The 13,960-nt window shown below is 49.5% G+C and overlaps 3 protein-coding genes across 3 annotated transcripts; 2 read left to right on the forward strand and 1 right to left on the reverse strand.

Moving 5' to 3' along the window:
- Window positions 1-4,019: 4,019 nt before the first annotated feature.
- Window positions 4,020-4,908, reverse strand: LTR64_002242 (uncharacterized protein; the record flags this gene model as incomplete). The annotated part of the gene is made up of 2 exons (XM_064896614.1): window positions 4,020-4,312; window positions 4,365-4,908. The coding sequence occupies 2 exons, from the start codon at window positions 4,906-4,908 to the stop codon at window positions 4,020-4,022; spliced, it is 837 nt and encodes a 278-aa protein (XP_064755564.1).
- Window positions 4,909-6,256: 1,348 nt separating this feature from the next.
- On the forward strand, window positions 6,257-7,012 carry LTR64_002243 (uncharacterized protein; the record flags this gene model as incomplete). Its single annotated transcript, XM_064896615.1, has 1 exon — window positions 6,257-7,012. One exon carries the CDS (start codon window positions 6,257-6,259, stop codon window positions 7,010-7,012), a length of 756 nt encoding a protein of 251 aa, XP_064755565.1.
- A 1,296-nt stretch (window positions 7,013-8,308) lies between these two features.
- Window positions 8,309-12,202, forward strand: LTR64_002244 (uncharacterized protein; the record flags this gene model as incomplete). The annotated part of the gene is made up of 1 exon (XM_064896616.1): window positions 8,309-12,202. The coding sequence occupies one exon, from the start codon at window positions 8,309-8,311 to the stop codon at window positions 12,200-12,202; it is 3,894 nt and encodes a 1,297-aa protein (XP_064755566.1).
- Window positions 12,203-13,960: the final 1,758 nt, after the last annotated feature.

Consider the following 13,960-nt stretch of genomic DNA (forward strand, 5'->3'; position numbering starts at 1 on the left):
TGCAATAAGGTCACTCGCTTTTTGCTAGCCTGTCGGACTAGCTTGATGATGTTCTTGGCGTGGTGCGAGAAATCTTTCGTCTCAAAGTTCGCATCAGATTGACAATTGTCACAAGTCTCGTGACAATCCTTCTTGTGAAAGTGCTCGTTGAAATAAGCGAGGACTTGCACACGTCGACAGTCAGTTTTGTTCTCGCAGTATTGAATCATATTACGCAGCATAGATTTCTGGCGCTCTTTCTGTTCCCAGCTGCCGTCTCCGTCCTTGATCATTTTCATAAGCTGAGAGGTGTCACCGTATCCGTAAAAGAGGTAGCACTGTGATGGCTGACCATCACGACCAGCTCGGCCAGTTTCTTGATAATAACCCTCTAAGCTCTTCGGCAGCGAGTGATGGATGACGAACCTGACATCTGCCTTGTCAATGCCCATACCAAACGCGATAGTCGCGACTATAACGTCGTATTTGCCCTTCTGCCAGTCTTTTTGAACGCTCGAACGTTTGTCGGATTCCATGCCAGCGTGATAATGCGTACAGCGTATACCATGATCCTTGCTCAGTTGGTTAGCAACGTTCTCGCACGTCTTTCTGGCCAAGCAGTACACGATGCCAGATTGTCGCCGATGGCTCTCTTTGATGATATCTGCAATGTCTGAGATGGTTTGAGCACCTTTACGCTTTGATCGTACCTCCCACATTAAATTTGGTCTGTTGAAACTCTGGGTGAACACTTTACAGCCATCAATACTCAAGCTGTGAATCGTATCCTTCTGAACGTTTTCGGTAGCAGTCGCAGTCAATGCCATAACTGGGACTCCCGGAAATCTTCTACGAACATCACCTAGATTCTTGTAATCGGGGCGAAAATCGTGACCCCATTGACTGACACAGTGAGCCTCATCGATCACCAGTCTGGCTAACTTTCCACGTTCGTGGAGACGTTCGAAGACGTTGAGCAGGGCATTGCTTTTGCTAATCATCTCCGGTGTCACGTACAACAGCTGGATGAATTGATCTGGTCGAGGCCCGTTCAGGCCTTGAAAAATGAGCTTCTTCTGCTCAGCACTTATCTCACTGTTGATCATGAATGCTTGTATCTTCAATCTCTGCAAATGGTCAACCTGATCCTGCATCAAACTCAGTAACGGAGATATGACAACTGTGACACCGTTCGTGTTGCCTGAAGAAATGATGGAAGGCAACTGGTAGCACAGAGACTTTCCGCCACCGGTAGGCATCAATACAAAAGTGTCCTTGCCGGCCAGGGTTTCGTTGATGGCTTCCAACTGGTTGTGCCTGAAATTCTTCAGGTGAAACTTCTTTCTCAAGGCCGCCATAACATCGGCGGACCATGGGTGGCGCAACAGATCAGCTGAAGGCTCGACAGTCTTTTCGGGAGCAAGTGCTGGTGGCTTTTTGACTCTTTGAATATTGTGGCTCATCTCATCTAGCGGATTGCGATTGGAAGGTCGTGTAAAGTCGTTCTTATCGCCAGAAGACTGCTCGTGATCTCTCAATGCATCGAGCATGTCTTCATCGTCGTCGAAAAAGCCAGAATCTGGAAACTCTTCGGCATGAGGTGAGGGCGGATCAGGACTTCCCATGGTTCTTGAAAAATCTCGCTCCTGCCTGTAATCATCGAGGTCGTTGGACCTCATTTTCTCTGGACCAAAAGAAGTGGGCATTACCGCGATGCTGCTCGAGCCTTTCTCCATTTTCTTTCGTGATGCACCGCGGCGCTCGACCGGCTGTAGACTTTCGATTGGTGTTTGTGCAACTGACGGAGAGCCATAACGTTTTCTCGATGAGTTGGGTGAATTCGCCGCAGGTAGATCCTGAGTAACATGGCGAACATGCTGTGTGGACGAGACCAGTATTCTTTGTGACGGCTGCACTAGCTGGGAAGTCGAGTTCTGTCGGCTCTTCTGCTTGGGTTGAAGCATGTACAATTCATCGTCCGAAAAATTGGCTTGTTGAATCATTTCGAGGAGTGAGAATTCTAGTGGCGCCATATCCTTCTTCAATTGATGGATCTCGGAACTTAAAACCATAGCCTGCTCATCAATTGTTTCGTCCGCGTCGTCGTCGTCGAGAAGCGCGTCGAGCTCGATCTTCTTCTTGTTCCGGTGCAGGTACTTGGAACTCAGTTCATTTCGAAGTGCCATGATTTCGGGAATAGACTTGCTGATCTTGTCTTTCAACGGCTGTAGCTGGCCTTCCAGTTCTGACGGAGGAGTCTCTCCTTCACAGCGGTAGTTCATGATTTGCTTGCGAATCTCTTTCAAACGAGCTTGCGAGTATGACAGTAAATTTTGCAGCTGGCTTTCGGCGGCGTCTCGAAATTGGTTGACCAGAGTTTGTTGGTCCTCGCTCATTGTCTTGCTTGCTTGTCCACTACTACCGACGATGACTGGCCGAGGCGAATCAAGTACTCCACTGTTTAGATGCGATGGGTTTCGGTACATGGCCGGCTTCCCAATGAGAGTGAGATGTTCGTCTACAGTGGTCTGCGTCTCTGTAATATCATCGACCACTCTTGTTGTTGCGTGCCACCTGGGCTTAGCAGGTGAAATTGGTTCGTTGCTATCCAGCATAACTTCTGTATCATCGCGGCTTTCGTCTTGCCACGCATTGCGTGCTTTGGACGGCCCAACACCGCCACTTTCCGATGAGGTCTGCTGCCTCTTCAAGCGCTTGTTAGACGGCTTCCGTGCAGATGTCTCAACCCCTCGATGGGACGAGGAGAAGTAGGGGCTTGCCTTGTACGGAGAGCTAGATCGAGAGGGATCGCGCTTAGTCGTATTCTTATTGCTGCTAACAGCCACCGAATCCTCATCAACGTTCATCATGTCTTCCGCTACATCCTCCTCGTTTTTCCAGGACTTTCTTCGGATCCGAGTGGCAGGCCTCTGAGTGCTCGTGTTCTCTTCTTCGCTATCGTAGACCACTTGTTGCTCATCAGGTTTCGATGAAGCATCGGCGAAGAAATCGTCACTGGTCCGCTTTTTGCCTCGTTGCACAGACTGAGGCTCAACTCTCGTCGCAGCTTCTTCATTCCATAACCTGACAGGAGTGCCAAAGTTGTCGTATGACACTACGGTATTGTCCAAACTCACAGCCAGATCTACTCCGTCATGATCTTCAACTTCAATATCGTCGATGTCTTCAATGTCAATCACATCTATCACGCTATCTGCATAGTTCGAGGCAGGGGTGTTCTGAATGCCCGGCTTCGACAAGGTCGGCGTAGACGGTACCCGAGCGCTCAGAGGTATTCGAGGACTTCGTTCGGTGACTGGAGAAATCGAGTTCGAGGGTGTCGGAAGTGTAGCTGGTCTGTTCGTTTGTAGTAATCGTGGCTTCGTCACACTTTGTGGTGCAAGCTGCAGTCGAGCCATTTCCTCTTCTTTTTGAAAGCCCTCAACTTCTTCGGGTTCGCCCTCGACATCAATAGGGTCCTGGCTTAAAGGGACAATATACTCGAGGTTTGTGTCGTTGAGGGTCGATGGTTGTTGCAGAAGCCATCCTAAGCATTTGTGTAGATTGTTCTTCGTCATACGCGCAAGGACAGCGTTGGTGGCATAACTGGCCGGCCTCTTCGGTGTCACAACCTCGTACGCATATTACAGCTTGCAGATATCGTAGACAGTGTCGATAACGATGGACAAAGGTGGCGTTGCGAGCCAACACGAAAACGCGTCCAAAAACACGCAAAGCACTCAGGCCCAACTACGGCGATAACGCTACGGATGACCGTAAAATGGTCCTCCGTGCCTGCGGCGCCTGCCGTTCCGGCCGAAGTGGTGATTTCTGCACACCTTTAAAGCACATTGATCGCTCGTGGCATCAATGCACGTGCAGAGGCTGTGCCAATTCACGTAAAAAGTGCTTCTCGCTGAGATGCTCTTCTGGCTGGCGATGTAAGCAGACTCTTGTCACCCGAACTCACGACACGATCTATTCGCAACGCCTGAAGCTCGTCTTTAGCTAGCGTTGGTTCCTAATGCCCCTACCACGACCTATGCCTTTCCCTTCATGATGGTCACGCCACCGTCGACGACCAGGTTCTGTCCAGTAACGAAACCAGCACCTAGAATGTACTCTGCTGCTTCGGTGATGTCCTCGGGCATGCCAGCTCGGTTAGTTGCATGAGTTTCCTCATCGTCCTCATCATGCTCCCAGCCCTGATCCTTGTCGTCTCCTTCCTTGTTCTCGTGAGTAACCTTGATACGACCAGGTGAGATGGTGTTGACACGAATACCAAAGTGTTGCAGACTGACAGCCATGGCAGTGCTTAGACCAATCAGACCAGCTGTAAAAGTTAGCTCGCTGAACATGAACATAGAAGCGATTTTCAAACTTACCTTTGGAAGCGGCATATCCCTCTTGGTTGGGATCACTGATAACGCCACGGAAACTGCTGACGTTGATGATACATGGTCCAGCAGTACCGACCTTCGAACCTGGCAGCTTGTTCGCCGAATCTTTGTGGTCGACTTTCATGTATGGAATTGCGGCTTGGCTCAGAGCAAAGTTGCCAGTCAAGTTGACATCGACGTATTTCTTCCACATATCCAACGTCGAAGGGTCCTCCATGGTCTTGTTCTCCGGCCAGTATGGGTACGAAATTCCAGCATTGTTGATTAAGAAGTCAATCTTTCCGCCCAGATAATCTGCTGCCTTCTTCACAGTATCTCGAATGGCGTTGGTGTCTGATAGGTCACATTGTGCCCATGATACTCTGTCGGAGTACTTTTCCAAGTGTTTCTCTGCTGTGTGCTGAAGACCTTCCTTGTTCACATCTAGTAAGAACAATTTGTGACCTTTTTCTGCAAAGTGCCGAGCAAGCGCTCTACCAATTCCTTGAGATCCTCCAGTAATGAGGATCTTGGAGTTGCTCTCAATCATGTTGGGCGTGAGTTGGTTAGATATTGATGCAAGACGAAGTTTCGATTGTGAAGTGTCTTGTTTCATGCAATATTCCTGGGACATTCAGCTATGGTACGCTTGGAATCGTTCCTTCGCTTACCAGCCGTTTTGCACATCCATAGGACAACGTCATGGCGGAAGTTGAGTCCGGACTCAGAATCTAGCATGTTACCGCTGTAGAGCATGTGTTACACGCGACTACTGGCAAGTACAATGACTACCTGCCAAAGCCATTCAATCTGATGCGCGCATTGTGCTATGGAATCTTGCGATGGATTGCAGATATTACCCCAACCATCTCGATTGTGCAAGCCGATGACAGCCTTGATTGATCAGTTTCTGAATACTGTGAGCAATTGCCTGACCCAACAAAGACGTATGCGTAATGTCGATATAACAATACCAGGTTGGCGTATGCCCTTCACCTCGTTCATATGTGAGTACAGTGCGGGTATGAGCACGCGATGGTGCAGAGGCTCTTCTGATACATATATTTGTTCTGACAAGCATTCGTATCTTGAATTGAGGGTGGTACTTTAGAGGACGCGCCCATTCCGCTCGTTCTTCCATGACCTTAACATATTGAAGCCAACAAGACCGGCATCTATACCTCCTGTACTTCCTGAGAGCTTTGCTGCAGACGCTCGCAGCCAGACTGACTGCGAAAAAAATGATGATACTTCCCAGCCAAGCCAGCGAGTGATTCGAAAGGTGAGGCCGCAGCCAGAATCTAGCGATCTTATCCCATCAAATTCCGTCACATCGTGCATCGTTCAACCTGCCGTCTAGATTCGCTGTCTCGATGAGAATAGCTAGAGTGACAGCCCAAGACCAAGCCGAGACAGTTGACAATATGCACTCGCATATAAAACAAACAGCACATCCACGATACATAAATCAGCTCGCCGGCTCCTTTGTTTTGAGTGCTTGTGGTCGTTTAGACCTTAACATCTTGCCAGAAGCAGAAAGAGGCCGCGAATGGCCATGGTGACGAGACATAGCACTGCTATTTCGCAATTTCGTATAGCAATATCACTTCGCACAAGAAACGGAAAGTGACAACCTCCAGTACAGCTGTCACCATGGTCGACAACGCATGGACTGTGTCGCGTGGCATTCTTTCTACTGGATCAATATTCAACAAGTATTGTGCTCTCGTTCCACATCGTCTGATTTCTACCTGATCGTCGTACAGATCGCTGCAAGACACCTCGCGCTCTCCTTAACAGACAGCTGTCCTGGTATTTTACTAAGGGTCTCCCTTTTCGTACTCGTTGCGTATACATAAAAAAAAAATCTTGAGGCGAATTCGAAAGGCAGTCCTATCATGGTTATCTGTAGAGATTGGGGAAACGGCTATTGCCGATACTTCAACGACTGCAAGTTCAAACATCCAATTAGGATCGACGAGAATCGTGACCCGCCCAAAGGTCGACGCCACAGAAAGCTGAAGAACGAGCGGGAAATCGCTTCCAAGAAACAAGGAAGCACGAACGAGGTTGATTCAGCAGAGCAACTGACCGAGCTAACCAACTCAGACGCGCCTTCGTCTGGTCGATTGAAAGGCGCACTAACAAAGGCTCTGGCACAAAGTAAAGAGCAGACAAGCACCTTGGTCGGTGCCATGGCACAAAGCGACAGGCAAACGAAGATTATTGAAGCACAGTCGAAGATTAACCAGCGATTGCAGCGGGACAACAAGCGTCTGGAGAAGAACCTTCTGAACGCGAGATATCGACAGCAGTACCCTCAAATCGAGGCCATGGACGAACTGGAACTACATATGCAAAAGCTTGACTTGCACAACAGTACAGAGCCTTCAGACAGCCGCGAGGATGAGCTCATCTCTTCTCACGTTGCCCTTGAAGTTCTCTGGGAACTGCTGGACAATGCATTTCTCAACACAAAAGTGATGTCTATACATTCACTCCCAGGGTTTGAGCAGAAGCATCCGGTCGAGATATTAGATGCTATTTGTAGGCAGGGGGACCGATTGGTAGTCGAAGGCATCCAGGGATATTTGGAGGACCGCATGTGCGACAAGTACGAAGACAGAAACCTCGCAGGCACGTGGACGTTTTGATTTTGAGCGAGCGCAATCAAAGAAAGATGGCGATGAGTTACGATGAATCGAGAAATAGATACCGAGGGACATGCTGGCGGTGAACTCGACTAGCTATAGAATTGTCTTGCGGTTCCAGAGATCGCAACGATGGCGATCGTAAGGCTGGCGACGTTCTCAAGTCCAATGTGGTAGTATTCACGGCGAAGATAGAGGCGAGACACTTGCACACAACTCAAAGCATGACGAACAACCCTCGCCTATCTGCCATAGTAGAAGGTGTGCCTGGTAGCCTGTCTCGACCTTATCCAGCCTTGAACTTTATGCTTGATTTGTCATGGCATCTACTCGTGGGTTGGTCGTATGGTAAGTGTTTAACGTAGATCTAATATCCGTACGGAGGAGGAGCGGAAGCTCGTTCAGTTCTGGCGATATAGACAAGGGTGGGTCAACCTTCCCGCCTTTTGTCGATCTACTGCTCGCGCTATCTACCTCTGAAGCTTGCTGCAGGAAAATCTGGTGTTGGACCTCATGCAGATAGAATCTGGTGAAGACGTGGTGTCAGGATCCCGCAGTTTGATTATCTGTCCTTGCCGCTGTTTTATTCCATTCTATTGCAGCGTTGGCCACTTCAAACTTCAAATTGCTGTGCTTCATGACATGCTATCACGTGAAAGCCGGCAAGTTTTACAGGTATCGCCATGGACTTGGCATCGTTGAGCAGACATAGTTGCCTCTACTCATCCGTTTAAAAGCATGAAAAAGCGGCAGATTGCCCCAAAATCTCGAATCCATGGTCTAGGATCTCCAGATCAAAGTGAGACTTGAAAAGCCAACACAATGAGCTCACTCTGCTGACACCACGTGTTTGAGCAGGTTCGAATTCAGGATGAGATGCATACCAGATGATAATATTCACTCTGATTGGGAGAATCCGTAAAATGCGCTCCTCGACCCCAGAGTTCTTGAAGCTTTGGAGCCCCACTTAGCTCGGAATGACCTCAGTGGTGCCTGAGAGGACCTGCACCAAGTCCCCCGAATAATTGATTGCACGCCATATATTTGTTTACAACCACCAAACATTTTTCACGACCGCAATAGAGCATTTCACCTCGATCAGTAAACGTAGTGATATCCGCTGCATACTTCAAGGTGTCTGCTACTTGGGAAACCATTTACCAACTCGAAGACTTGAACTGCATGTTTAACTAAAAGACATACCATACCCTGCTCTCCGGTCTACGTCGATCCCACGGTTTCCACTACCCGGTTATTATCAAAATCAATAGATTAGATATCATTATCAACCTTACCAAGATGGCCACCATCGAAGCATCTGTCGGGAAGACTCCAGCCCAATTAATGGCTGAGCGGGACGCCGCTCAAGCCGCTCACCACGTCACTGTCGAAGATGTGGTTGACGAGGAAGATATCGAGCATCCCCCTCCATCTCAGCAAACCGGCGCTGCGACTGCTACTGAATCTCCTGCTACCAATGGCTCTGCTGGAGTTATGTCAACTAAGGCAGCTGGTAAGCAGAAGGAGAAGCCTGATGTTCTGAACACCCAAGACGAAGATGCATTTCCCACTCTTGGTGGACAATCCAAGCCGACTGCTCAGGCTCCTGGCTGGGGCTCTAAAGGTACCCTGCGAACTCCTGCCTCTCCTGCTCTCTCCGGTGCTTCTACTCCTGCCCGTCCTGCCTCTCGAGGTCCTGCCATGCCTGGTGGCGCAGTCAACCTGCCAAGCCAGAACCGCGACCACTTCGACATCTCAAAGCAAGATATGAACCCCAACGCTCCGATTCAGAAGGTCTTAGCTGATGCAAAGAGGAAGTACAAGGTTAATACTGGCATTCAAGAGATCAGTGGTGGCAGGGAACGACGATTTTATGCTGAAGGCCCCCAAAAGGCGCAAGTTCGTGCTGCTTTACTCGATATTTCAAAGGCTATCAGCGTCGAGAAGGATATCAAACTCCAGATTCCTGCTTCAGCTTCAGCTGCGATCATCGGAAAAGGTGGCTCCAACATTACTGCTTGGCAGAACCAGCATGGCGTGCGCATCAACATTAAGCGCGATCCACGAGAACCATCGGATGATCCAAATGATCCTCGCATTGACGTGGTTGAACTCAAGGGCGACGCTGCGTCTGTTCGAGAAGTTCAGTACAAGATTGGTCAAATGGTCAAGCAAAATCAGCCAAAAGTCAACATGCCATTGAGAGGTGTGCCACCTGAGCTGTACCCCTTCCTAGCTGGCCAGTACAAGCCCGACATTGATCGACTCCAGCAAGGGAACGGTCTCGATATCAACATCCCGCAGTACCACACCTGGCAGGCTCAGCCTCCGCCACGAGCCGCTGCGGATGGTCGAGCACAGTTTGTGCCACATGGTGATTCCCACATCATGTTGAGCGGCGAACAGGAGTCAGCTATGCAAGCCCAAAGAGCCATCGAGCAGTTGGTCAAGCAACTTCAGGAACAGCTCGCAGTGGAGGAGATGACATCCGAGCAAGTTCTTCATCCTTACATCGTGGGTGAACGTGGCATGGATCCTATTGACTTTCTTGACCAGACAGGATGCGCGATCGTCCTGCCACCTGGTCACCACGAGAGCGACGATATTCATATCATTGGTCCTCAAGACAGAATTCAGGAAGGTCGTGATTTGGCCGAGCGACTAATGGCCGAGAAGCACACTCGACCTATTGATCTTTCTCGACAGTTCGCATCTGCGCCTATGGGTGCAGACAGACATTCTCGGGCGCTCGCAAAGTATCTACAGGAGAAAGCAATCGAGCGCGAAATCATGAATGCCCACAACTCCGAAGTTGTTTTCCCTGTTCACGCTGGTGCTGGACCAAACTGGAACATCATCTCCAGTGATGCTCAGAAGGCAGTCGCAGCCAAGAATGATATCACAAAGATCACTCAGGCTTTTCCTCCTTCCCGCATATCGCTACTTGAGATGGATCCTTACTATCATCAACATGTCGGTGATATGTTCTCTCAGCAGCTTCAAAATGATCACGGTGTATTTATGATGATTCCGGATGACCCTGAGGAGCCAATCATGCTTGTATACGAGGGCCCTGAAGAGGCTGATCCTTATGCTAAGTTGCGAAGAGGACGACCTACTAGTCCTGAGCAGCAAGAATTCGAGCGAGCTCTACAAGCGGCACAGGACTTCTTGCTTGGACAAATTCCTTCCAGAGATATTCACGCACGCGACGTGCCGGTGCCAAGAAAGCACCACGAACGCGTAAGGCGACACGTGCGAAACCTTCAGCAGGAGACTCCGGCACAGTTCCCGGTACAACTTGACTTTGGACAGCCTAGTGGAAGACGTGCCCGAGCACAACAGCCACAGGTCGCGGAAAATGTCTTCTTGCGTGGACCTAGTCCAGACGAGGTCGAGGCTTTGAGACAGCAGATCGAGAACTTCTTACTTGAGCTTGAACAAGATGAGAAGGAGCGTGACTATACGACGACCTTTGACTTTCCAGAAAACTTTAAGAAGAACCTAATTGGCAAGAATGGTGCTAATATCCAAACATTGCGTGAGAAACACGATGTTGAGATTCACACCAAAGAGCCAGGCAAGGTCGTGATTCAGGGTCCTCAAAAGAAAGCTGATGCATGTAAAGCGGAAATAGTCAGACTTGGGAAGCAGTACGAAGATGAGGTCTCGTACACTATCAAAGTCGACCCCAAATTCCACGGCGAGCTGATTGGCAAGAGCGGTGAAAATCTTACTAAGCTGCAGAATAAGGTCAACAGGGAGGTCAGAATTGACTTTCCTCGCGCTAATAGAGGTGGCGACACATCCGACAATGTCAGCGAAGCTGGAGGATCGACTCAACGTCAAGCCTCAGACGAGATCAAAATTCGTGGTCCTCGTGCCAAGGCTGACAAGATTCGAGATGAGCTGCTGAGCTTGACACAATACCTGCAGGACAATTCTCACACAGCAACAGTATCAGTTCACCGAGATCAAGTCAGGAGCTTGATTGGCCGTGGTGGCTCTGAACTCGAAAGATTGCGGGGCGAAACTGGTGCGCAGGTCGATGTCCCTAACAAGCCAGAAGGTGAACGAGTCACCATTACTATCAAGGGCTCCAAGGCAGCCGTGGACAAGGCCCGACAGGAGATACAAAGCAAGGCTAAGGCTTTCGATGCCATTACCACACAGACTATTGCCGTTGACCGAAAGTACCATCGTGACTTGATCGGGTCAAAGGGTTTGAACATACAGAAAATAGTGCATGAGGCAGGTGGACCAGAACGAAGTGCCGAGGCCGTCCAATTCCCGAAGCAAGGCGAGGATTCGTCAACACTCACGATCAAAGGTACTCAAGATGTTGTTGACAAGATTGTGTCAGCAATCAACTCTTTCGTCGAGGAGAGGGATAACCAAGTGACACAAATTGTCGACATTCCTGCCGATCAGCATAGAATGCTCATTGGATCAGCCGGAAACATCAGAAAGTCCATCGAGCAGCAATTTAGCATAGCTTTGGATGTTCCACGAAGAGAAACTGGTAGCACTGGTGTGAAGATTACAGGTCGATCCGATGCGGTTGCACAAGCCAAGCAACACATCATTCACCTTACTAAGCAACCAGAGGGTACCACTGTCATGGTTCCTCGCAACGTTCACCACGTCGTTGCCAATGATGGACGCTTCTTCCGAGATTTGAGCCGCCAGGGTATCAAAGTCGACCACAAAGGACAACAACCACCAAGGAAACCTGCTGCACAGAATGGTTCACGGGCACGAGTAAATGCAGATGCACCATTAATCACGGACGACGTTTCCGATAGTATCCAACATGCCTTCAACCTTCAACTCCTCAATGCACTCAGCGAGGAAACCGGCGAGATCCCCTGGGTACTCATCGGCAACCGCGACGTTACAGAGGCTGATATTTCGAAGGTCGCACAGCAGATCCAAGATGCCATCTCCCAGGCCGAAGAGCCACGACACATTGGATATCTGCGTCTCTCAGACCCTGCACTTCATCGTCACGTCATTGGTCAGGGCGGACGCACAATCAACTCAATCAGAAAACGAACCGGTTGTGATATCCAGGTCCCTGGTGGTGCCAAGTCTCAGAATCAGGGCGAAGACATTACGATTGTGGGAGGTAAGGACGATATCGAGATGGCAAGGGATTTGATTCTGGAGGAGATTGAGAAGGCTGGGTCGTAGAGCGGCTCAGCTGGACACTTTTCAACAGATTCCAACGGCATGTTGTATGCAGGTGGGAGTCATTATGCTCAGGCACCTCGTCCTCAGGCACAAGGACGTCCGAACAAGAGAGGACAACGAAGACTGGTGCCCGGGAACGAGCCACTGCCACGCTAGATTGAGGATCGTGGCTGAAAGGGTACGGTGTGGGCTGCCACAATGTATAATTTGGTTGGAATGGTAGATTAAAGGCGTTGGTGCCAAGGAAAAGCGAAGCGTAAAGCTGATTAGATATTGTTTTGCTTATTACTATACTGTTTGATAAGATTGATGAACAACGACCTTTTTTGGATTGTGAACCCCGACTAACGTAGACTTCAAACTTTGAGCTTCATGCAACACATAGCGCAGTGTGGAGCGGATTGATCCTCGCGTCTGTAGACCAAGCCATACGTTTCCCATTACAACTCATTCGAATGCCGACAACCTCGTACGCTGAGCTATTCACTCGTACCACAAGTCGGTTCTCGATTGCTGGTAACTTAAGTGTATTGTGTGCTCATGCATGTCGATGCAGCAATCGGCCCTGATGTTCTCCGTTTTCGGTAACGACAATTGCTCGTTCAATGTCCCATGTCGTGCGCCCGCATTATCCTGCTCAACAGCCTTCATTCCTTCACAACGCCGATCCCTCCCCGATACTCTCAAACCTGCTTGATGCCCGACTAGACGTCACACTATCATTCTCACTTTCACTCGACTGTGACACCTGCCTCAACCTCTCTACTTCTTCCTCCAGGTGAGTGATGTACTTGATGGCCTCCTCGACGGTCGCAGCTTTACACGTAGCCTGTCTCGATCCTCCCGCTAGTCGTGACTTTTCTGACGACGACAGGCGACGCTGCAATTCCACAATCGCAACGTGCAGTCGGTCACGCCTATCTCGTTCTCGTTCTTTGTTTTTTGTCTGACGGACTGTGCTGTAAGAGCCCCGGCGGGCAGATTCATGGGTTGGATGTGTGGCCAGTGGACGAAAGGTAGTGGTAGTTGTGACATTGATACTGTTTGTCATTGTGAGGCTGTAGAGGCACGGCAGTCGAGATGTTTCCTCACTTTTGGAATGAACAGGCTAATGGCGATAGGTCACCATAGGCTTAGAACAATTACAGTATTCACCATCTTTCGACGCTGGCTCTATATTTGCGATCCGCACTGCTTGTCCATAGAGTACAGCGTTCCGCGAAAGGACCCGCACCGAGAACCTAAGAAGATATTACCATGGGAATGGAAGGTCGGAAGGACATCTTGCTAGCTCATTCGTCAATTCAGTCAGTGGTCCTGTCAGACAAAGTGTTGCTGGAGACTTCTGCTTTCGCGATCTTGATCGAGAAGTCGGTCGCTACTACTAGGCCATTGGCATAAGGGATATTGCGGGAAAGTATGGTACATGTGATCTCTTGGCGAGATCGAAGCAGTCGTACAATATCTATCTCAAAACGAGAATCTCACAGAATGCGGACTTCGGTTCCAGCAATGCTACTGAGCCTCACCTACCGTATCAATCTTTGTGGCCCTCCGTCGTGCCGCCGGGTAGTGACCCAGTTGATGGAGTTGAGCAAGTCTTCGTTGGGACAGTCAATCTCCTATTCCATGGAAAAGAATAGATAATGACTGACGTGAGCCAAGGACATCGACATTCTCGAAGAAGTCTTGTTGCTGAATGACCACAAAGTGGTTCGAGAAAGTTTCGACGTTTGAAGAAGGCGTCCAGGGTTGTAC

Source organism: Lithohypha guttulata, assembly GCF_036872675.1.
Source record: "Lithohypha guttulata strain CCFEE 5908 chromosome Unknown scaffold_2, whole genome shotgun sequence".
Taxonomy (NCBI): Eukaryota; Fungi; Ascomycota; class Eurotiomycetes; order Chaetothyriales; family Trichomeriaceae; genus Lithohypha; species Lithohypha guttulata.